The sequence below is a fragment of the Ambystoma mexicanum genome, chromosome 7q, assembly GCF_040938575.1.
Source record: "Ambystoma mexicanum isolate Mex_15411 chromosome 7q, UKY_AmexF1_1, whole genome shotgun sequence".
NCBI lineage: Eukaryota > Metazoa > Chordata > Amphibia > Caudata > Ambystomatidae > Ambystoma > Ambystoma mexicanum.
This window is the reverse complement of record NC_090941.1, coordinates 939,657,847-939,682,546: the sequence shown is the minus strand read 5'-3', so window position 1 is coordinate 939,682,546 and position 24,700 is coordinate 939,657,847. Positions and strand designations below refer to the sequence as shown.

General features: G+C 48.1%; 1 protein-coding gene across 11 annotated transcripts in view; it reads right to left on the bottom strand.

Moving 5' to 3' along the window:
* The window catches only part of TENM4 (teneurin transmembrane protein 4), a 2,472,585-nt gene that overhangs the window by 443,617 nt on the left and 2,004,268 nt on the right, over nt 1–24,700 (bottom strand). For all 11 annotated transcript variants that reach the window (XM_069639906.1, XM_069639908.1, XM_069639907.1 and 8 more), the window contains one exon: nt 11,546–11,798. In XM_069639906.1, the coding sequence (XP_069496007.1) occupies nt 11,546–11,798 (253 nt within the window). The remainder of the gene's footprint in view (nt 1–11,545; nt 11,799–24,700) is intronic.

The following is a 24,700-nucleotide window of genomic DNA, read 5'->3' as shown; positions in this document are numbered from 1 at the left end:
ACTGACTACTGTCTCCCAGGGTATGTAAAGTCACCATTGACTTTACTAGTCTAGAATTCTGAACAGAACCAGTACAAACCATCATATTGTGGACGTACTTGCCGGGGCAATTCGATTGCCCCAGGGTCTGTTAGTCGGGGGACACGTCTCCGTCCCCCCCTGATCGAGTTTTGGCTGGTGGCAGTGGATACTACTTTTTATATTCAACCGCGAATATTTCTCTATGCTACTATCTTTATTTATTTAATTACGATAGCCTCGAACATACCGCCAGTTTATTTAATTATTATTAATTCTCCGGTTGGTATTTTTTTCCAAAACTCGGTTCTAAAATGGCGTTTGTGTTCTCTTCTGTGACTCCAACCCAAGTCGAGCCCTTTGTTCCACTTTTTGGCGGGCTTCTCCACAGAAGCCCTCCAAAGTGGTGCCACTCTGTCTGGGGTACTTAGGAGGGGTGGAGGGGGATTTAGGCACCCAGGACTGAGTTGCCTAGGCAACTCAAGTCGTACTCCCGCCTGATTGGCCCAAGTGGTGAGCTGGCCGGCTCACCACTTAGCATGTTTGAGTGACAGCTAGGCTGAGTGAATGGGGGTTTTCTGCATAAAAGCAGGGCTTTGGGGATTGGAACTTCAGAAGTCGCCACAGGACCTAAGAATCCGATGAGGGAGAAGCTGAGCCGACCTGCTACAACGACACCACCGGTGGAGCCCTGCTGAACCGTCTCACCACTTTTCCCAATGACAGAGGAGATCGCCCGCCGGAGAGTCTTCTTCCTTTGACTGGTGGGGATAACCAGTTTCACCGTCTTTTCGCCTTCCCGATGCATCTCGTGGCCGCCTTGCCTGTGCCAAGCACCCCGGCAACCGGAATACCACGTTTTACCACGACCGCGAAATAAAGGGTAATACCTTTAACCAGAAAACTCCGCGGCTGGTTTCTTCCCTGGCAGTGCAACGACCTTCATCATTCCTCCAAGTCGAGATCTTCTCTTCCCCTGGACGACGCCGAGGCTTGCACCCGCTGCCAGGAACAACTGCCACCGCTGGAGGATCCTTCCCACTTAAGGTATCGTGTTCCACCTGGCTTCCCTTGCCACCGACTGTACGGGGTAGATTTAGACCCCGGCTTTCGAACCTAGGTTAGCCTGGGACACCCTGGCTAAACTTTTCTGAGCCTCTCTAAACTCTTTTCGAACTCTCTGCAAGACTTTCAAAGCCTAGTGTAACTGTGTGATCTTGGGCGCATTTGTGCTCTGCTCTCTAAGAGTGGGCCCAGCCTATGGACTTTGGCTCACAAGTGACTTTTGCTCTTCTGCCTTGCTAAAAGTGTTCCTAAATCTTAGAGTGGTGTATCTTCACATATTCTGCCTTTTTCCCTCCCTCATTCATGAACTTATTGGAGTGCCATCTATAGTTAAGCGCTCACCTCTGTCTGGAAATAAGTGGTGTTAACTAAGACTTGTCTGATAAGGAATAAGGGTTGTATATATCATAATAGTAACTGTGTTTAGAGTGTTTTACAATAAGAGTGCTAGAGTGTTTCAAACAGTGTGTTTTTAAATAAATAATTATATACTTTGATACCAAAGCTCTGGTCAGTGTTTGCTTGTGCTATTGTGTCTGCGTGCCTATTGTGTATACTTTGCATACTGCCTAACTCTTCTTGAGGGAAGTCTGACTGCTCAGCCACAGCTACCAGGTAAATCTGGGTGGTACAGATTGCTACCAAGTGGGTTTACTGCTAACACCTGTAGTCCTAAATATTTTGCAGTGTTCCCAAAGGGAACTGCACAGGTTTCTGCCTAACACTGCTCACCTTCGATATCTACATGGATACGCTATAGCAGATAAGAGTGGCATCGTTGTCATGTTTGAATGTAAAAAGCGGACTCGCCAATGCATTTCTGATTGGAACATTAACCTTACATTTGTAAATTGAATTTCTAAAGCACCAGCCCAGCCGGGGTGTGATGTACGATACAGGGCTGGCGAGTGAGTCTATTGTATAGATAAGGGGAGGATCGCCAACCACTTTCGGCAGAAAGAATCAGTCCTTGCTGATTCATTCAGAAACGCGCCACCTTGCAGGAAGCCTTATGTCACAGGGCCATTCCTAGCATTGGTTGTTCAGACTGTGACTGTGGGTGTCCAAGACGGTGGGTGTCATGTTTATTCCAGAACTTAAGTTGATTCTTCAAAATCAATGAGGACTGAGAGAGTTCTCTGGACTGCACATTGATCCAGCTCAGACCAATTTCCATCTGTACGCTGTGACGAATCTAGCAATTTCGTCACAGATTCCCTGGAGGGAGGCGTCCCCTACGTGGGCAGGGAAAGCCAGAAGCTACCTGACTCTGACCCTGGCGGGGGGGAGGGTTTATCTGAGGGAGGACCACATATGGGAGGACAAACTCCAGGGAGGCAAACCCTAGATCAGAACAATCCTTTACCTGCATTCCTGAGTGACACATGTTCACCTTTTGTCCACTCTTGTATGGCCTATTGTGTTGTGCACAAGGAATCCCCATATTTTTCTAAGCATCACCCTTATATACACCCCTCTATTATAATACTGAAACGAGGAAGACGGATGGAGTAATGAGGATCAGTGGAAGAGGTAAGCCCATGCTGCGCTCTATTCATGGAAAAGGCTGACCAGTGCTGGGACATTGATATATGGCACAGGTGAGCAGAACAGGAGGCTGACTGCTCCCAGCATTGGTTGGGACACAGGAGGACAGGTGGCGGCATGCCGAAACATGGACGCTGACGAGACCGGCATGCAGCAAAGTTAGAAAGAGGAAGGTTTGCCGGAGTAGTGCAGAGTGGGGACAAAGAAACCGATGAGAAGAGTTTACGGTCAGCAAGCAGAGAGAAAATAAAACAATAACATCCAGGGGACGCTGAAGCCACCAGTGAAGAATGGAAAGCCCAGGAAAAACAAATGGGATACTGGGGCACTTCAAGGAGAATTCTGCATACCGTTGACAGCGTGAGAAAGCCCAAATAAGGGAGCTGAAGTGTTTGACATGAAAACTGAGACTGTTCAGAAAGGGTCGGTGACCCAATGTATGGAAAACCTGATTTGTTGGCTACTAAAGAAGGTGAAGGGTGAACTGAAAAGTCCTGGCAGGAGAGCAAAGCAGGCAAGCAGTGAGTCTGGAACTTGCACCCATCTGAAAGGATAAAAAGCCCTGGCAGGAGAGTATACCAGGCATAAGTAGCTGGAACGTGATACGCTGGCAGGAGAGTATACCAGGGGTAGGAAAAGGCTGAGAAGACTCGGGGGCTGAAACCCCTCCTTGAATTGTGGAAAATATAATAAGGGAAGAACCATACCCCTTTTGGAAGACAAGTGAGCTCCATAGAGCAAGATACTGGATATTGTAAAGAACTATATGAAATAAGTGGGGAAAAAAAATCAGAGTTTAAGTCGTCCCCCTTGAGCTTGTGGAATATTTAAAGATTTCAAGGGAATAACCAGAAGGAATGTAGGAGAAGAGATTAACCCTTTTCTGGTGCAACTTTATTGATCTTTCTTTCCTGCACTTAAGAACGTTATGTTTGGAACTCTTAAAATAAGCTGTAGGTGTACAGCTAGCAGACATCGCTATTTTTTCACATTCTATTAAGTTTAGTGTGTGAGGGTCAGTTTAGTTTTTTGCACACAGGACAGAGGACTTCCTTGATTTATAACATCCTGACAGCGATGGTCCTTAGTTTTGTTGAGGCAGGGGAAGCCCCTCTTAGAGTTAGGGATAGGAAGGATTTCTCCAACCCTTTTATCTTTTGTGATAATAAATGTATATAACCAACACCAAACATGCCACTGTGTCCGAGTCTTACTCTTGATCCCTTACAATGCCCACAGTTACTTCCCCTACACTCCAGCCAATAGGTGTTTCCTACCACAGCCACTGCAATGAATGGCTCAGGGAGTGCATTCTTTATGTTGCCTTCGTATTTCAGAGAAGATATTTAGATTTAAATTCTGTGATATGGTGCTCTGTCTAACCATTGGAAAACAGCTTACCTTGCAGTCTCTCATACGATTACACAGGGAAATAAATGGGTCCTTTTTAATAACTAAACCATGGCCCACAGTTTCACAGACAGACAACCAGTGAATCATAGTTGGATGGGATCAGGATGGAACGACTGTCTGGCTGTCTGCGGGTCAGGATTCCTGCAACATGCTAGGCTCCCAACTCCTCAGGCCACCACACACTTACTAACTACCCTGGCATGCTGTGTATCCTTTTCAGACCTTTAGGACATGTTTTTGACAAGGTCCGGAGCTCCTGTATTCCTCCAAAGGTGAGGTGTCCTCTTTGCCTGCCTGCTTTCCCTGTCTTTGGGGGTCAGGGCTATTTAACTGCATGGGGATACCACATAACCCCCATTGTCTCCCATTAACTTTTTATCTGTGAAAGTATGTCTGCCCCCGCACCCCTCTGCCGTAGGTAGATTAATGCATCTATGATGTTTGGATGCATTGTAAGTTGAACCAGAACCCTGGAATCTTCACTGTGCTCAGAATTTGCTTCCTGAAGATTTAAGCCTCAATGGTTCAAAGAGTGGCATGAGTGTGGGCCGATTGTGATTTGTTCAAGTGTGTGACGAGATAGATACACAGTGAGGTCCAGATCTTTCACACCACTGAAGCAGGTTGTTGTGCGCGCTTAACTATAGCTTGCACGGGAAATATTAATTTGTGTGCAACAAAAAAGAAAGCACAATTTATGCACAAAATTGAAAGTAAAACTGGAAGCCAGAGGCGATCACAGAAAATGGAGACCAATGGAGCTTCAGCCTTCACACACTGGCCCTCCATGGAGACCAATGGAGCTTCAGCCTTCACACACTGGCCCTCCAGGGAGACCAATGGAGCTTCCGCCATCACACACTGGCCCTCCAGGGAGACCAATGGAGCTTCGACCTTCACACACTGGATGTCCATGGAGACCAATGGAGCTTCAGCCTTCACACACTGGCCCTCCATGGAGACCAATGGAGCTTCAGCCTTCACACACTGGCCCTCCAGGGAGACCAATGGAGCTTCAGCCTTCACACACTGGCCCTCCAGGGAGACCAATGGAGCTTCCGCCATCACACACTGGCCCTCCATGGAGACCAATGGAGCTTCAGCCTTCACACACTGGCCCTCCAGGGAGACCAATGGAGCTTCCGCCATCACACACTGGCCCTCCAGGGAGACCAATGGAGCTTCGACCTTCACACACTGGATGTCCATGGAGACCAATGGAGCTTCAGCCTTCACACACTGGCCCTCCATGGAGATCAATGGAGCTTCAGCCTTCACACACTGGCCCTCCATGGATACCAATTGAGCTTCCGCCATCACACACTGGCCCTCCAGGGAGACCAATGGAGCTTCAGCTTTCACACACTGGCCCTCCATGGAGACCAATGGAGCTTCAGCCTTCACACACTGGCCCTCCAGGGAGACCAAGGGAGCTTCGACCTTCACACACTGGATGTCCATGGAGACCAATGGAGCTTCAGCCTTCACACACTGGCCCTCCATGTAGACCAATGGAGCTTCAGCCTTCACACACTGGCCCTCCATGGAGACCAATGGAGCTTCAGCCTTCACACACTGGCCCTCCATGGAGATCAATGGAGCTTCAGCCTTCACACACTGGCCCTCCATGGATACCAATTGAGCTTCCGCCATCACACACTGGCCCTCCAGGGAGACCAATGGAGCTTCAGCCTTCACACACTGGCCCTCCGTGCAGACCAATGGAGCTTCAGCCTTCACACACTGGCCCTCCATGGAGATCAATGGAGCTTCAGCCTTCACACACTTGCCCTCCATGGAGACCAATGGAGCTTCGGCCTTCACACACTGGCCCTCCAGTGCTGCCAGACATGTTTCTGGAAGGAACTGTGTGGCTTTCTTGCACTTGGGCCAAGTCACCGATTGGCATTGTGGTGTTGGGCCTGGAACATCTCTTCCTGACTGACCATTTGGTAAAGGCATTGGCGTGGTGCTCACCTCAGACTCGCTCCTCGTTAGACGCGGAGGTACGCGAGCAGCTGGGATCGCCCTTAGTGGTGGAGGCTGAATCCGTAAACACAACGAGTGTATGGTCTACACCGTGCGCATGTTGTAAAAGGTAGAGAATAACATTAAGGGAGAGACTGGCAATGGAGTATCTTTTTTTGCCACAGCTGCGGCTTGTTGAAGGAGCGCCCATCCAGATGAGCATCTTTCCATTGAAATGACTGATTCCAGCCTCATGAATTGGATATCGATTTGGTTTGCAAGGAGAATGCATTCATAAACCATAGCCACTCTCAATATTTGTATTCTGGCTAGTATTTCAAGGAAAGGAAGACACGCGTCAAGGAGCACGGGCACAGCAGCAGTCCTATCTATGGCCCTGTGAAAATTGCAAACGCTCATTATTGAGAGCGAAACTACTGAGCGTGGCTCAGTCTTCCTCAGGGCAGCAATGCTCCTTTAATTGATGAGTCTGCAACACCGTGCAGCAATCAATGTATGGCTGTCAATGAAATCCCGGGGAGCAGAACCGGGTATTGGCAGCTTTGATATCTTCCCATTCATTTTTGTGTGAATTTTTTTATATAGATACAAAAGCTACAAGTCAATAAAAAAAATGTTTCAGTGAATATGTTTCAACAGTCAACTTTCTGATAAATAAGTCTGTTTTCAATTTTTCAGGACCATGTCAGTGTTTGGATTTTTTAAAAAAAACATAACTTTCCTATTAATGGCAACTAACTAAAAGTAGTTCACTACATCACGTGGTGTGCAGTCAATATTATCGGGTGATTTTTAAGAGATGAGCATCTTTAGAAAACATAATCCCCGGGGTAAAACGATGTGGTTTTACTTTCATAAAAGTAACTTCAGCAGCAATAGAGCAATAGCCAATCCTTCCCGCCGCAGCCGCAGTCCTTTAGGCCGTGTCATTGGTACTGGGGGATTGTCGGAGCCCGGAGGGCGACTGCCACAGTTTGCAAGTGCCAGATCTGCAAGGAGAGGATGAGGGACTTTTCTTGTTTCTACATCTAGTTTGCCCCTAAGTTGGAGTCCGGTCTGAGCTTTTTCTGCCAGAATCCCAATAAGCCCAGAAGAAATGACAGCCGCTATCTGTTTGTTTGTTTGTTTGTTTGTTTGTTTGTTTGTTTATTTATTTATATGGCGCACCAAACCCTTAGGTAACTGGACGCAAAGGTTACAAGTATACTTTAGGCTTAGGTTACAGAGTACAGAGTAAAACGAGTTAAGGACAGCAGCAGAAGACATAGGGCCTCATTACACGGTAGGCGGTAACCATGGCGCTATTAGTGCCATGGTTGCCTCCGGTATTTTACCGTGTCCGCCTTGGTGGATGGTGGAATTACCGCCCTGCTCCAAGGTGAGCGAGGGCGGTAATTCCCCATTCACCAAGGCACTTCCCCATTCCCATTTTTGCCCCCTTAGAGCTCAATGGGAATAGGGAAGGAGGTAATTATGGTACCGCAAATTGTGGTACCGTAATTAGCACCAAGGTCCCGTTGTGGCACCCTACTTTAACGGCTGGTAAAACCAGCCATTAAGGTCGGGTCCCACAAAGGGAACTCGTAGTAAGGCGGTAAGGGTTTACCGGTGCCAGTGCCCCTACCGGTACCGGTAAACCCTTACCGCCTACCGTGTAATGAGGCCCATAGTGATACATACAAAATGGTGAATACAAAGATGCACTATAGCAGTGGGGTATAAAGAAATATGTGGGGTACAAACACACGTGTTATTTGTTTGGGGGTTTTTCATGCTACACCTAAGGGGCATTAGAGGGAAGTGAGGAAGGCAGAAGATGAGGGTAGCACGAGTAGGTCTTTCATGCATGGAGTTGCCTTCTAATTGATACATATTGGGCTGTGGCTCACAAACATGTGGTGGGCACAAGGGGGGAGGCGTCATGTGACAGTACAGGTAAATGAGCAGTGGCACAGAACAGGGCATAATGAATGGGCCTGTGGTCCTTGTTAACCTCGATGAATAACCTGCTATGCCACCTTCTTACCCTGCCAAACTGAAACAGTTGCAGCTGCTTTGTCACCGCTGCTTCCGGCTTAGTTGCGGGCTTAGTTCTCTATTGACCTCCGGAACATTGCTCTTCACCTGTTTGTAAGTGCCGCCACTTCGGGGCAATGCAGTGTCACCTCTAGTTTTTCTCTACATCACGGAACATTATGTTTTTCCTCACTGAGTGTTTACAACTAGTGTTTACTGTTTCTGTGCTCTTTAACGCAACAGATATAACAATAATAATATTTTGTTTTTTATATAGCGCTTTAATCCAAAGCGCTTTACATAGGGCATATTTGCATACACTACTATTATCACCAACTCAAAATTGGTACTCATTTATCAACATCGGAAGGATGAAAGGCTGAGGTGGCCTTGCTGGGATTGGAACCTGAGACCTGCAGATCAAACACAGATCACAGCAATGAGCGTTTAACCACTGAGACATCTTACTGGCTAGATATAATGCTTCACTTTTTTTAAAGTGTGTTTGTCTCGAGTGGGAGAACCACAGGATGGTTAGCACGTGCTGATGCAGTTCTAAGTGCTCTTAGTGGAGGTGCTTCCAGCATTTCATGTCGATGTAGTGCCACATGATGGAATTTAATTGTATGCGTCTTTTCACCTGGCCGTGCATGTCCCAATCTCTTTATTTTACAACTGAATGGTGTTTCAAGGGGCCATAGAAAAAAAACATTTGTTCTAATAAAACTTTGTTCAAAGAGGGCTCTCCCAGAACAGTGCTTTCTGTGGCCGCTGAAGTGCAAAGGCCCCATTGCTACTTGTTGTGGAAAGCAGCCTTCCTGTCCGTAGGGTGGGCAACTGAAACACCACCAATGTGGATCAACAGCCACGCCACTGTGTGCCAACCCACCGCCTACTGCAAGAGTGGACAGGGAAGGGGTGCTCCTTGCGGGCCCTACTCACGGAATAGGTCATTCTTTAAGACCCTGGCACTCCATGGCCTAGAAGAGCTTGGTTTGCTTGTTACCAACAGTGAGCTAGTTTTGACTCTTGCAGTCTGGTGACATACAAAATGGCTTCAGAAGAGACATTAAATGTGTGGTTGTGGCAATATGCTTATATGTGTACTATTGAAAGCAACTGGCTTTCTGGCACTTCCCCCTCTGTGGAACATCCAGCACGTACCCACCTCCCTTGTCCATTCTCTTGCTCTGCACTTGCACGTTCTGAATGTTTACAAGGCCTAGTAGCACCGCCTCTGTCTTGTTCATCGATGTACAGGCGTGTTACAAATGCACAATAAATACAAATAAAATACAAAAATACAAGGAGAGAAGATATAGTGAGTGTGGAGCAGGGCCATTGCTTTGTAAGGTGTTTGGAATTATTTGTTGAATATAAAAGTATCAATTATTTATTATATCATATCATATAAACAATACTCCATTGAGTACAATAATATGCTAGGGTAATATTTATTCTTTTTAATGAATAGCAAGGTGTATTTAATTTAACTGTACTGTAGATAAAAGGGCAGATCTGAGCTCATGCCTTGTATGGTTATTTATCCAAAATTATACCAGTGACTATGAATAGCGGTTCCTTTCTTTGTCCCTTTAATAGATTTCCTGGGTGCTTTACTCTAATGCGCATCAGAGCTCTCTTTAAGCGGTTTAGTCCACCTTCAGTACCACCGCCATTGATGCAGGAATGACAATAGTTTCATCCATTCCGCTGGTTTCTTCTTCTGCCTCTTAGTTTTCCTGCATGCATTTGCCACCAGGCATTTGCAACTTCAAGGGCTTCTCAGCATGCACTGTGGCTGATCCGCATTATAGGTTTAAGATGCTGCGCAGTCATGCATGCAGACACTGTGTTCACTGAAGCACACACTGCCGGCTGCAGAAGACATGGGCCGTTTGAGAGAAGTGACAAAACAAGAGATGTGGCCGTTTTTACAGCACTCTAAACAGGCACTGGCAAAGCCAACGTTATTTAGCTGTTACTGTGGAGCTGGGGAGGCAACTGGCGTAGCCGAAATTAGAAAATAGAAATTATGCATTCCCTTTTAATTCAACCTGAGCAGGCCCGTGAGTCCCGCATCACTGCTTTCTCCTCTGGCCTATGACGCTGCTTGTATGCCATGCAATCGCTGCCACGGTGCATCTTTTAATCTAATGAAGTTTCTTCACAGGGAAGGAGCACAGCCACGCCACTTCTACATGACCGTCAGCCTGTGAGGTGGCTTATCTTGCCATATGAATGCCATTTTATTTTTTTTGTTTATTCATAATGCGCCTAATACCAGGGATTCGAACCTGTGTTGCCCCCCTCCAATTGCCCCTTTGCTTTTCTTCCAAAACAAAGGAGTTGCCCCTGAGCTATCCTTCCTCCCCAATTCGTTGCCCCTGAGCTATCCATCACCGAGGTTCTGTCCTCCAATCAATTTTCATGAGAAAAAAGGACCCTAGAAACTATGCGGGCGGAGTGCGGTTACCTGGACAAAGCACTGAGGATTTGCCTGCATCCGCAAAGGCCGTGTTTCCTTTCTTCGAACTTAGCAGCATTAGATTTGGGTCACAATAGTGGAGTGAAACAAAGATTTGTGAGTGAAGTTCTGGCTTAAGAATTGCTAAATTGGTTTAATTCAGTATTCAGGCAATGGCTTATTTAATAATCAATTCCCGGAAATGCAAATGCAGCGTACGGATGCGCAACAGCAAGGTACACGACAACAGTAGCATGAACAGCATGGACTCCATGCAGGCACATGTTAGAAGGCTTATATTGTCACTGCTTCCTTACATGCTTTCACGGGTCCCAATACTCAAGTGGTCAGGCCAAGGACATGAGGTGGCAACCCAGCTCATCAAGACCAGCGTCATGAATCCTTGCTCTTACATTGTATTCTTTTTAACGTGTACAATTGCACACTTCAAGCATACCACAACATTTTTGCACTAGTGCTCACAAGGAACACAATTCCAAATTTTACTTAGCAAGTCAACATTTGAAACCCTCAGGATTTAGATGGAGCAAAACACACTCGAAAAAGTATTTTTCAATCATGAGAGTGCAATGAGGACACCTGCAATTAAGTTCTTTCTTTTTAATCAAGCACACTAGCCGCAAGATGTACACTTTTTTGTGCCTAGTTTGTTTTATTATTTTTGATGCAATTTGTTCCACCATAGACCCAAAGAGTTAGTGACCCAGGGTTGTCCGACTCCAAGCCCCGAGGGCTGGAATCCGGATGGGTTTTCAGGATATCCCTCATGAATATTCAAGAGATACAATGTGCATACATTTAGAATCACTGTATGCTTTTTTTATCTCATGAATATTAATGAGGGGTATCCTGAAAATCCGAAATGTTTCTGGCACTCGAGGTGTGCAGGTGGAGAACCCTGAGTTAGACCAAAGCACATTCAAGTTGTCAGTTTATGATACGCCTCACTCTGTTCATAAGTGGATATCTTATCCCAACCGCACAACACCCTGCACACGGGATCCCTACCTGGTTTCCAGTGGGATGTTGCTGTTGAGTAACCAGTTGTCCTGACCATGGATAGAGTCTTGCGTGTTGCCCGGGGGCTCTCCAGAGAGCGAATGGTCCGTTGGCGCTGGGCTGGGGTTGCTGCGTGGTGTGTAGTTGCCCCTGTTCAGGGAGTTGATCGATGCAGCGTGGTGCTGGTTCGGGGTGTGGGAGTGAGATATCGGCAGTGGCGGCGTCCGTAATCTCGAGTGATTCTGCAGACCCAGCTGCTGATCTGAAAACAAAATATAGAGCAAACTGAGCATCTTCATCCTAAGACCCTCGGCACAGGGCGCATTAAAATACACACTGCAGCATGCGGCAGGATAAGAGGGGTCCAACCCACAAGAAATAACTGTGAAAAAGGGTGGCAAGCATCCCACTGCTCTCAATAATGCATCACTCAGTGGAGTATCGCTACTCGGAAAAAGGGAACATTTCCGTATTTGTTTGCATGACAACCAGCAAGAAGAATAGGTCTTCACTAGGCAACCACAAAAGAAGAGAATGATCCATTTTATCTCTCTGATAAATCCTATCTTTTTCTTTTTTTTTAAGAGTAGCCCAATTTCCAAATGATCTTGCTTTATACAATACAGAGACGAAAATAATGACATTTTCTGTCATATAAGATAGATCAATAAGCTTAGATCTAGCTTAACATGTTTAGGGTTTGATGCACACCATGGAATCTTGGTAAAAGGCCGCATAGCCTCCCGGGCAGGTGTACAGAGGCAACGCGGCATCGAATCGCAGGCACAGTGTAGGCAGAGGATCAGGCATGAACACAGCCTAAGGGGGGGTGGGTCAATAAGACCGGTCTCCACATTCTCGGCTAGGATAGGGCTGTGCCACCGTCTCATCCTAGTCTAGTTTGTCAGATATCCCACTTCCTGAAAAAAGTCAGGTCTTCCTCCAAGAGGTCCATAGTGGTCTATACGGATGCTCATCGATTCCGGCAATACAGGCTAGAAACCCGGCCCTCCTCTGGGAACGGCCCGCAGCAATCACATGGACTACAAGAGAAGAAGGCGAGTCATGTTGTGACCCTACCCCTGGGACCATGCCTTACGTCTCTGGCCCTCCGTCCCACAGAGCCAACTCTCTTCCACCACATGGCAACCCACTTCCTGTCTCTTCCAACCCCAGACTCACCAGTGGCAAAGCCAGTGCAGAAAACCCACAGGTGCTCATGTCAATTAAGTCCCTAAAGAGGAAACGGGATTGCATGCACTGGGGGAAGGCGGTGCCCATGGGCGTTCACATTGTGCACCCCACAGCAAGACAACCCTGTTTCCAGAAAGAGAAGGTACGTCACATTGTGTGCTCAGTCTGTCTCGTGAGGATAGCTCAGGGGCAACATGCTCGCCTTGGTGCAGGATGACACGGACCCCGGGTCACCGCTTAGACAACTCTGGGTATTAAGAGCGTTATAAATAATCATATCATATGATATCATGGACTCTCGCCTGAGATGGAGACTAAGGGGTCCAATTTGAACATGTTATCAAGCACTCCTTCTGCCCTAGACACTAGCGCAATAATATAGGATTATGGTTGCATTTAGATTACCGACATGTGTTGCAATTCAAACAGATACTCAACGTTGATATGGTCTTGAAACCTGTGACGGACCCACTGTCCCGCTCCAAGGGCATGATGAGAATTAATAAAACTAGTTTACACGTCTGCCACATACACCGAGAGCCCGCCCTACAAAAGAAGTAATCTGTCAAGGGTGGGGCAGTGTCCAGTTTGGGGCGCTATTGACCATCTTCTAGAACACAAAACGATCTGACACCGCAGGCAGCTGCTGTAGCAGTTTCTCAAAGAATGGTCTTGCAATAGGTTGAGTATAGGGGAGGAGCCAGATTGGAACCTACTCGTGGCTCTCCATAGAAAAGGCAACACTCCAGCATGACTCTGACATTAGGGATCCATCTGGAGAAATCCCTGCGGTTTTCCTGATATAGGGGCCGCTAGTAGGTTGGCCGTAGGACCTCTTCTAACAAGACATTCTCAGGAAGAGGGACTTCATCCAAGAGCACATCTCAAATGCCCCCAAGACAAGGAGCCAATAATTAAGGTCTGCAATGAGCAGAATTCCATCGTCAAATCTTGAACCAACAGAAAACCTGGCTAATGAGCTGGCTAATGTCAATTCCACAATCATCAAATATTAAAAACAGTTGAAAACACTGTTTGATGCCCCGCTATCAGTTGAGGCCTTGGACGCTGCATAGCCCATAGTTTTTCAACTTGTTCCAATGGATCACGGCTAGAATCCAGAATATTGTCCCATGAATGAAGGCTTCTTCGGATCAGAGATCCCCAGACCCTTCCACCTTCACGAAAGGACACGTCGTTTCGGGTGTCTCACAACCCCTCTGAAGCAAGAGACGATTATTCCTACATTAAAAAAAGGTATGCTGATGAATCTATTCTATGGCATTATCGCAATTCCCTCCCCCTGTAAGTGAAGGAAGTTCAGTGAAGATAAGACATTCTCTTCCATGACTGCCAATAATAGTTCTGGCTCACAAGGGGTACCAATCAATGGTGGTGGACATGAAAGAAAATCTCCTTCCCTATCTGGACAAAGAAGAGGCAGCGTCCCTCATCCCTTCACCCTCTACTACCTATAACAATGTGGACCCTTCTATCCTTCTCCACCGCCTTTAATATGTGATGGCAATCTGTGAAGATGTTCTTAAATGGTTTAATTCATTGCTTATAGAGGGTTCTCGCTGAGTGAAACTAGGAAAGGTCCTCTCCAAAGAAAGGGCTGGCCCTTGTGGAGTACCCCAAGGGTCCTCAGTCTCTCCTTCTCTTTTGAAAATATTCTTCATCCAATTGTATGTTGTTGATGATCTAGCTCAGGCAACAAACGACCAATCCTAAGGCATCTCCAGTCTCATAGGAAAATCCAGAAGTGTAAGGTATCCAGCTGCCTCTGCTTAATGAGCAACAAAACATAGGTCAGTCTTTGGTTCCTCAAACATTAACAGCCTACCGTTCACCCGGTTGAACTCCAAGAGGAACCCCCTGATGCCACCTACCAAACCCACAACCTTGGCATCAACTTTTGCTTGGACAATCGATTCCCAACACAAGTGAACGTGGTGGCTAAGAAGGCCATTTTCCAGTTAAACATGTTAAAATGTTAAAGGTTAAAGATATTTGTACCACACATCGTCACCAATGCAGTTGGTCCCCAGGCGCTCTGGTGGATCTGAAAACGAGAAGGCAGGATGGGCTAGTAGGGTGAAGGGGGAGTAGGATAGCGAGAGGAGTGGTGTTCTGTTGGCAGCTTCATCTCAGTATACACTGTGCTCTGGGCTTTGGTGCCGGTATCGCAGCGATGTCACTCCTTGTGTGCTGTTGGTGCGTCTTATGTGTTGTTGCGGTTTGGTGAAGTGCGTGCGGCTTGCGGTGCAAGAAGTGGTTGTGTGAGTTTTTGAGTGAGTTAAGTATGCAGAGAGTTTGAGCTTTTTGGTTAGTGGGTTATATGTTTGCAGCTAATCTTAACGGTATGGCTGAATGCCTAGATTTTGGGAGTCCTGCATGGTAGGGATTGGCACTGGTCCCGCAGTAATCCCCACTTCAGCCTACAGCAGACAAGTGCGTATGCCACACCTAAGTCCGAGTGCCCCGCAGAGTCGTGAAGAGGTAAGGGGCTCAAAGTAAACCACATCTCACCATGCAGCATGCAAAGACTGAGGCCGCTCCTAGCTATGAGAATCCTGCACAGTGGGCGAGGGGTTCAGGCTCCACAGTAGGTGGGCTACTATCGAAGCGAAGTTGGAGTGTCTATTCTCCTTCTTGGGTGTCGTAGCAGGAGTTGTGGTGTCCCATTTCCCTACTAATTTAATTATGTGAATTTGTCTGCAATAAACGACAAACCCGGTGAAGGTTCTAACTCTCCCACATTTGGACGATTACAATAGGCTTCCTGCCAAAGACCGTAAGAACCTACCCTTGCCACTGCAGTTCCTTCATAAGAGGATGGCTTACACAAGTCTGGGGATCAGGAGACAGGGCACCCCACGTCTCCCCATCCTTAAAGACCTACTCTGGATCCCGGTGGAATACAGGATATTCTTCAAGATCACATGTTTCGCCCCTAGGGTCAGAGCCTAAACATGCCTGCTCTGTACGCCCTTAACCGGAACCTATGAAGTACATTAACCAGGAACTAAGAATTTAGAATTGTTCCTTGCTTTTTATGTCTCCAAGAGGTTCACTGTTCTCCCAGAAAAATGTACTTACAAAGCTATGCTTGCAACTAAAATACCTCCCATACCATGAGTTGTTTGCTTTATAAATGTTATAAATGTTATCAAAATTGCGTAATATAAGGGCATTTAAAAAGGTGGCTTCAAGGTCTCAGGACTAGACTACCAATCACCACACCTGTTCCCTGCTCCCTCAACCCTCCCAAACACCCCAGTTCCCCTCCTCCCGGCCCCAGGCTCTCTGCTGGTAATATATAATAAAATGTAAAATGCTGAAAAATAGTGAAAAGTACAAAGAACAAAATAAACGTGTATAGATTATTTGGAGTCATAGTAACCGATGTCAATTGTAGAAAATGTTTAAGAAAAAACAGGATGTTGCGTTATTTCATCGCAAGATCTGCCAAGAGCTGTTTACGGCAGCTACGTACTTGGCGGCAGATTTGTCAACGCCTGAGATTTCTGGCGCAGGCGTGGGAGGAGACATTGCAAGCTAGAGGACAGCTGGCAAGATGGCAAGATCCTCCCCCCCCCCAAAAAAAACGATTACACCCGCTGGCGTGATGACAACTCATCTGCAAGGAGAACTGGCAAGGAGGAGACTGAGGCGGGTGGTGGGGAGGTCCACTAATAAGGAGATATATTCAGTAATATTTACTTTCTCCATTTCTCCATTTGATTCTCTGCAGGAACGGTTTTTCAGTTAAGGTATCAGTATTCAATTTTGATCTAAAACAAGGGCATGCCGCTTATGTTGACGTAATGGCCAAGCCTCTTGGATAATGTTAGCATTGCCTACTGTCAGGCAGCACTGCCGCTTCAACAGCAATTGAAGATGGACGAATCTGGCATGTAACATGTTGCAGCTGGCGGTGAAAAGCAAACATGGGATGGTCCAGCAGCCCTCACCTGCAGCCATCATTTATTGGTATATGGCTGCTGGACGAATGACAGACTATAGACAATTCAACGTCACTTCCTAAAATGTGCACAAAGGTCCAGTCACTGCAATGCTAGTTATTATTGGTGGATTAAAGCAGGAGGTCTTAAGGAACCACTGTGGCTTGAAACATTGACCCCTACAAGTCTCTTGGGGGTAATGGTTGGGGTGGTCAAGAGTGTAACCACACACTGCATGCTGCTGAACCTAGGGGGTGGCGTGGGAATGATTCCCCCGGCTAACCCAGCCATCCTTGGGAGGCAGGGGCATGCCACATGACCTGCAAGCGGTGCTGTCCTTTTAAGGAACCTTGGTAGGATGGACCCCTGGTGTACACTATGACCTGTTGGGAAATCCTCCTACCCCAAGTGAGACATGAAACTATAGTGAAACAGAACCCTCCTGTAGTGTGGAGCAGGAAGGTGGCTTAAGCATGGAGTTAGGCATGGAATGCACACCCATTTATAGTCCCACTTAGACAAACGTATGAAGCACAAACAGGAGATTGAGTGGATCGGTGGAGGGCACGATTCCAATGAGTTTGGATCTCTCTTCATCGTACAGGAGCGAAATGTAAATCCAAGACGATGGTGATTCCCTTTATTAGTGAACCACCTGGAGAATGGGGCGTAGAGTTTTTGACGCAAACAAGCACAATGAGACACACCGGAGTCCCATTAGACTGGGGAGTTCCCAGGGGCAAGATCAGGGTCCTACTTAAGGTTGAAAGCTTGGCAGAAGCATATGGCTGTTTCAAGAAAAAGCCCATTTGGCGAAGGCTGGAGGAGCGAGAAAGGGGCACAGAGTTCAGGAGACAAGAAGCTGGAGAGAGGATGAGGGTGAAGGTAGAGGAGAGGAGGATGAGGAACAACATGAGGAGAAAGGACGAAACAAAAGAATGAAGTGGTTAGAGGCAGTGCTCAAGCCGGGGAAAGGTGGAAGATCAGAAGGCGGTTGGAGAACGGGGCCTAATAAGCTCATAAAGGACCGCAGGGACAGAGGCCGATAATGTGAGCGCTACGCCTGTAAAGGGTGGACCTGGGAGGGGTAGGGGGATGAAGAGAGAGAGAACATTGAGGAGGTGCAGGCGAAGCAAGAGAGTAGAATGTAGAGGGCAGATGGACTAGGAAACCTTCCACTAGGTCCAAGCTTGTGGCAGGACAATGAGGAGTGGAGTCTGACTGGGTTGGTGGGCAGAAGAACCAAGACCTTAATACAGAAGGGGGTGATGCTCCTAAAAGCAACCCAATGAATCCAGCTAAGTGTCCCCTGCTTGGCAATAACTCTAAGGACTGGAGAACCTCTAGCGCAGCCTCGACATCCAGCATACAGAGAGCTCATGATCAAGCCTACCGGAGACCAAGGCGAACACGGAGAAGAGGCCACGCAAGCGGGAAAAGCAAGAAAGAGGCATGGAGGGACTGCAACGCTGAGACCGAGCAGACTCTTACTGTGCCACGCAGCTGCGGGAAAACAGGACCCGGGCTTGGTGAGACTCAGAGGACTTTTGTGTTTTCCTTCATTTGGAGACACCCATTTGGTCAGCAACCCGGGAAAACAGGCTGGCGGGACCCTAGAAACTGCTCTGTCAGGCCTGCTTACACAAGAGCAAACGGATTACTGTGCCTGCTCTTGTGTATGCAAGCAGGACATGCAACAACAACTGCATCTGCATTTTTGAGCACGGGCAAAAAGAGCCACAGGACCCACTGAGCCTTTCCTTGCATGCACAGCTCGTAGGAGCGTACCTGCTCTTGTATTAGCAGAAAGGAGCCTGAGAGACCCCAGTGCCTGGACTTGTGTATGCAGGCCACAGGAGCATTAGGAACCACAGCATCTGCACTTGTGTACACAGGGAGGTGGGAGGTGGGGCCTGAGGAAACAATATGTCTGGTCTTGTGCCTGGCCTTGTGCATGCAGGCCTGAGGAGCTTAGGAACCACAGCATCTACTCTTGTGCACATAGGGAGTCTGGGCCTACAAAACAAGGTGTCTGGTCTTGGGCATGCATGCTGGAGGAGCATTAGCAATGTAGTGTACACCAGGGAGGGTCGTTGTAAGGCACCGCTGTGCCTGGCCTTGTGCATGCAGGCCGGAGGAGCCTTAGGAACCCCAGCATCTGCTCTTGTGTAAATAGGGAGGTGGGTCCTGAGTAAACAATGTGTCTGGCCTTGTGCATGCATGCTGGAGGAGCATTAGCAGGTTAGAGTACAACAGGAAGGGTCGGCCTAAGGAGCCGCTGTGCCTGGCCTTGTGCATGCAGGCCGGAGGAGCCTTGGGAACTCCAGCATCTGCTCTTGTGTACATAGGGAGGTGGGCCTGAGAAAACAATGTGTCTGGCCTTGTGCATGCATGCTGGAAGAGCATTAGCAGGGTACTGTACACCAGGAAGGGTCGGCCTAAGGAACCGCTGTGCCTTCCTTTGTGCATGCAGGCCTGAGGAGACTTGGGAAACCCAGCATCTGCTCTTGTGTATATAGGGAGGTGGGTCCCGAGTAAACAATGTGTCTGGCCTTGTGCATGCATGCATGCAGGAGGAGGAGCATTAGCAGGGTAGAGTACATAATGAAGGGTCGGCCTAAGGAACCGCTGTGCCTGGCCTTGTGCATGCAGGCCGGAGGAGCCCTGGGAACCCCAGCATCTGCTCTTGTGTAAATAGGGAGGTGGGTCCTGAGTAAACAATGTGTCTGGCCTTGTGCATGCATGCTGGAGGAGCATTAGCAGGGTAGAGTACATCAGGAAGGGTCGGCCTAAGGAACCGCTGTGCCTGGCTTTGTGCATGCAGGCCGGAGGAGCCCTGGGAACCCCAGCATCTGCTCTTGTGTAAATAGGGAGGTGGGTCCTGAGTAAACAATGTGTCTGGCCTTGTGCATGCATGCTGGAGGAGCATTAGCAGGGTAGAGTACATCAGGAAGGGTCGGCCTAAGGAACCGCTGTGCCTAGCCTTGTGCATGCAGGCCGGAGGAGCCTTGGGAAGCCCAGCATCTGCTCGTGTTCAGTGGGGGGGGGGTCTGGCCTTGGGTCTGCAGCCTGGCGAAGCGTTAGGGACCACTTGATCTGCTTTTATGGAAGCCGCCACTGAGCCTGATCTACTTATGCAGGCTGGAGGAGCCTTGGGGACTTCTGTGGCCTCTCGAATTACTATCCCCGCATCGTGCATGTCTGCAATCCCACATTACGGCCCCACCCAAGACCAAAGGGCGACGTTTCCATCTCTGACCGATGTCCGAATAGGAACCTGAAGCATGAAAAGCACATTCGCAAGACTGCCGCTGGCTTTTGGCCTGTCCTCTGCGCGTCCTTTGCTAAGCAGGCAGCGCTTCTGAGAGCCACCGCCTGTCTGCTGTTTCACGGGGGCCCTTAGCTTGCATTCCTTTCTGACAGCTATGCCCCCTCTTCACACACACGGCTCTTAATTCGATTCATTTTTTTTCAGTCCTGAACACTTATGTCATGTCTGGGTATTATTGAGCTTAACATACCCTGACTTTGTATTTGAGCTCAATTATCCTGCCTCAAGAGCCGCTCTTCCCAACTCCCAGTTCTTTGTCCAAGTACCTGACATTAGCGGGGTAAAATATGTGCAGGGATGAGGGGCCGTGAAAGCCGGGTGATAAAACGCACCCTCGCAGGGGGAACAGCTTAGGGCGTCTACGTCACACTATTTGCACGTGAACTAAAGCGTTGTATGTATGGTAATACAACATTGACAAGTCACACAGAAGATGACACAACATCTATGGTCTCTTGACAACTCAATAATAGGCGTCTGAGTTTTACCGGCTCTACCGTACCCGGAAGAATCGCTGACAGGATCCAAACCAGAGATGTATACATTGTACCCATATCTGCTTAACAGGCGTGCAACTGACAAGGTTGCAGGGGTCCTCAGGCTGTGGTTTTCCAGATGTTTTGAACTACAACTTCCATGATCCCATGTCATTGACTATGTTGGCTAGGACTTATGGGAGTTGTAGTTCAAAACATCCGGAGAATGAAACCCCTCGCTTAGGGAATTACCTATTGGATGGTGAAAAGATACCGGAAGACAATGGGCCTCATTAGGAGTGTGGCGGCCGCGGAATGAACAGTGCCGGTAAGGGACCGGCCCCGTTCGTTCCGGGCCGCCATATTACAAGGTCTGCAGCGGGTCCCGCTCTGCACTCCTGGCCAGACTAGACGTGCAGAGCGGGACCCGCTAGCAGTCCAGGATTCTAACAACGGGCCCGTCATGAACGGGCCCTTTGTTAGCATCCTCCCCATTCCCGTTGAGCGCTATGGGGGCTCAAATTGGAATGGGGACGTACCGGGTCCAGGTCCCACGAAAAGGATTTACCGGGCCCTCCAAGGTCGGAATGGCCCGGTAAGGCCCCTTTTACGGGACCCGGACCCGAGTTTGAGGGTAGCCATGCCCTTATTCAGGACATGGCTAACTCCAAACTCGTAATGAGGCCCAATGACCTTCATTACAAGTTTGTCAGTATCCCGCCGGAATACAGCAAACTGACCTACCGTTTCCGCCACCTGATGTCCCTGAATTACCGAGATATTACAGGTGGCGGAAAGGGCAGTACATCCCCATTCCATGGAGTACCATAAGACTCCATGGAGGGGATTGCTGGTATTTCCATCACCGGTAACACCAGTGCCGGAAATACCTGCTGTTTTTGCCAGCGGGGTCCTGATTTACCTCCAGGTCTTGTCTGGAGTTAAGTCAGTGAACCCCCACCGGCATGCCTGTAGTTTGCCGGCCCGGGAAAGGTGCCGGACACGGAATTACCTGCACTTTTACTAGCATTTTTCCCAGACCGGCAAACTTGTATTGAGGGCCATTGTCATGAACCTACCATGCTCAATGCCATAGATCTAGAAATATCTTGACACCTGGCAGTAGCCAGTCTATTGTAAATTCGATGGCAGGCCTACAGAGCAGAGAGGGTAAACTGAGGCTGCCAGAATGGCCCAATATGCACCACATTTACACCCGTAGGAGGGTATGAAATGTCAACACACATAAATCCTTGTACCGCGTCCCGGCAATTCACTACAAGGTTGAAAATTGTGATATGGGGGACAACTGATTGATTGATAGTTTATTTATTATGCACTTATACACAAGTGTTTAAAAGCGCAACCATGCATGTGAGGGGAAGACATAGGGAATACAAGACACCCCATCTTGCTAGGCATGGTACATTCAGAAACAGGAAGTGCGTGAGGGGAGGAGAGGCAATAGGGACCAAGTGCGTCCAGTCCCGTCAGAAAAAGGGTTAAGTGCAGAGAGATACCACTCTCATGAGTCGTAACCAAAGTGCAGTAGTGCTGCGGCAAGTGCAAGGCCCGGTTGCAAGTGCAGGAGACTGGTGAGGAAGCTTGGGACCTGCGAGGCTCTGAAGGTTCACCAGGCAGCCAGTCGACGAAACTGAGCAGAAGTAGAGGAGAGAGAGCGAGAGAGCAAAAAGAGGTGGTTAGCAGGGGAGGGGGAGAGAGAAGGAGGAGGCAAAGAGGAAAGTTTTGGGGAGTTTCTGGATCTTAAGGGAATCCAACTCAAGACGAATATAACAGAATAAGTGACCCACCATTCCTCCTTCCCACTCCAACAGTTCACCTTGGTAATCAAAGAAAAGCAGCAACCACGAACATGAGAAACATCAGACACACACTGACATAACATGGCAATGGCACAAACATAACATTGCTATGGTCCAAATCTATGTCTGTGTTCAATGTTTTTGAGAGGTGTAAGTCCCTTAACATGCGCAATGTGTTGGGTTGCACAGGTTTTGAAGGTGCATGGGTGTTCTGGAGCACACTTAGCCGGTCATTTATTTGTTGGTGTGAGTGCATGAACGCAAGTCCTTGTAGCAGGAGCGCAGTGTGCTGTACCATCATGCTGCGCATCAAACACTCTTCAGAATGTCCGTGTAGTGCTTGAGAAATGCCGCCTTTGTGTTCATACAGGTGGGAAACGGGGCTCTTTTATTTCACTCTTTCAGTGGGTGTGAATGGGGAGTGGTGTGCAGTGCTGGTGCACCATTGTAGTTTTCCCATCAGTGTAGGACAGGCGAACGATTGGGAACTGTGGGTCTGATGCTCTGGAATAACATCCGGGGCAGTATCACAGAAACTTTGCATTGGTGCAAGTGTAGTTTTGTATAGTGTTCTCACTTGTGCCAAAGGGAAAATAACACATTTTCAATGCATTTTTGCATCAGGGCATTATCAGGGGTCTTGGATTGCAATACCCTTGATCCCTATAGTAAGGTAATAGTAAGCCTAAGGTGGCCCCCTTGTCCCTATGCTGGTTAGGGCTCCTGGGAGATGTGGTGCAAAATATTTCGAGGACATATGGTTGCCAACACCTAAACTAGGACAAACATTGCCAAGGTGTAACAATGCATTGAAAGAATAAAATGTTTGCCCCAGGGCAATTTTTGCCCTATGAGTAATACTGTGCAAAATTGCAATTGCAACATTGCAAAGTTTTTGAAATGAGGCTGAAGATGTATTACGTCGCACTGATTGAATGTGTTACACAGTCTGATTTTTGTGTTCGGCTTGCTCCACTCAAACTCTGCTCGGGAGGCGGAGTCCATGCTGGGTAGCGCATATACAGGGCTCAAGGGAAGAAGTATGTTTAGCCATCACTCATCCATTGTGGGTAAGGCAGTACTTTCTGAACACACCCTTAGGGGCGGAGCAACGACCTATGATCTGTGGTTGTATACCAGATGCGGAGCTCAGCCTTTGTTACAGGTCCGGCGCCACCTTCGTTGAGCTGTAGGATCGTGGAGCATCCCACGCACCTATCCCCAGTCCTTTCCTCAAATGTTACCCACAACGGCATGTACAGAGCTCCGTTCTCCATTGCCCCCTAGCTAGGTTTGCGCTTTATAAACCCCAAAACACAAATTGCGGCCTCCCACAGGAGTTTGGGCCCTATTGAACTGTGTCATGAGGAAGCACAGAGCCTTTTTTCAGAAGATCGGGCCATTAGGAATCCAGGGTCTATAGAGCCTGTTTATCTATATGACCTGGCAAAGGTAGTGAAAAATGCATGACCAGTGGTACTTCCTATGTAACAGCTTAATGTAACTGGCTTATAAGGACTAAAGGAATTGACATCTGACACCTGATGAGCGTGCAGAGCAGTTTTATTTCACTGCCGAAGAGCGAGTCTGCCAAATAATTTTTTCGCTGCCCGGGGTGCTGCCACCGCCAAGTCCAGCCCTGGATTTATGGGAAATATAGTCTGGAACTACAGTTGGTTGGACCAGGGTTTTTTACATTCAATGTCCAAGATTAAGCTCTGGCGGAAGGCGAAACAACTGGCAAATTCGCAGCTCAGCTTGACGAATGAACACACGACTGATTTGCAATTCCCTTGGCATGTCAGATTTTGGGGGAAAGTGTGGTTTGTGGTATTGTTTTTCGTGCCGCGGATAAAACTAATTCCGTAAAACGCTGGAACGCTACGCCAGGGAGCGTGCAAGATGCCTTTCATGACCGGCAACCCCCTGAACGCTCTACCGTTCGCACCGTCCTGACGGACTTCTATCTTGCGAGCGTCTGTGGTCTAGAACCCCTGATCCATACCCTTTTGTCAGGCATTTGGGCAAGGGCAATGTGTTAGATGGGATGCTACTGGAGAGTATAACCGGGAGATGACAGCAGGTGCGGAACATGTTTTACACTAAGAGCCTCATTCTGCGTGATATGCTCCGGATTCCATGGTTATTATCTGTGAAGTACAAGTTGGCCGTCATGGCCCCTAGGGCCTTGTAGCAGCCTTTGTGCAGAGCATCAAAGAGTCCCTGTGCACATCCAATGTTTCTCCGATAGGATGTAGCTTGCTCAGCCAGTTTCCCTTGATCAGTCCAGGTTGCATCTTCTGAACCGGTCCCGAATGCTCTCCCTGCTACAGGATGCGCTCCAACGTTCCTTGCTGCATGGTAGTCGTAAG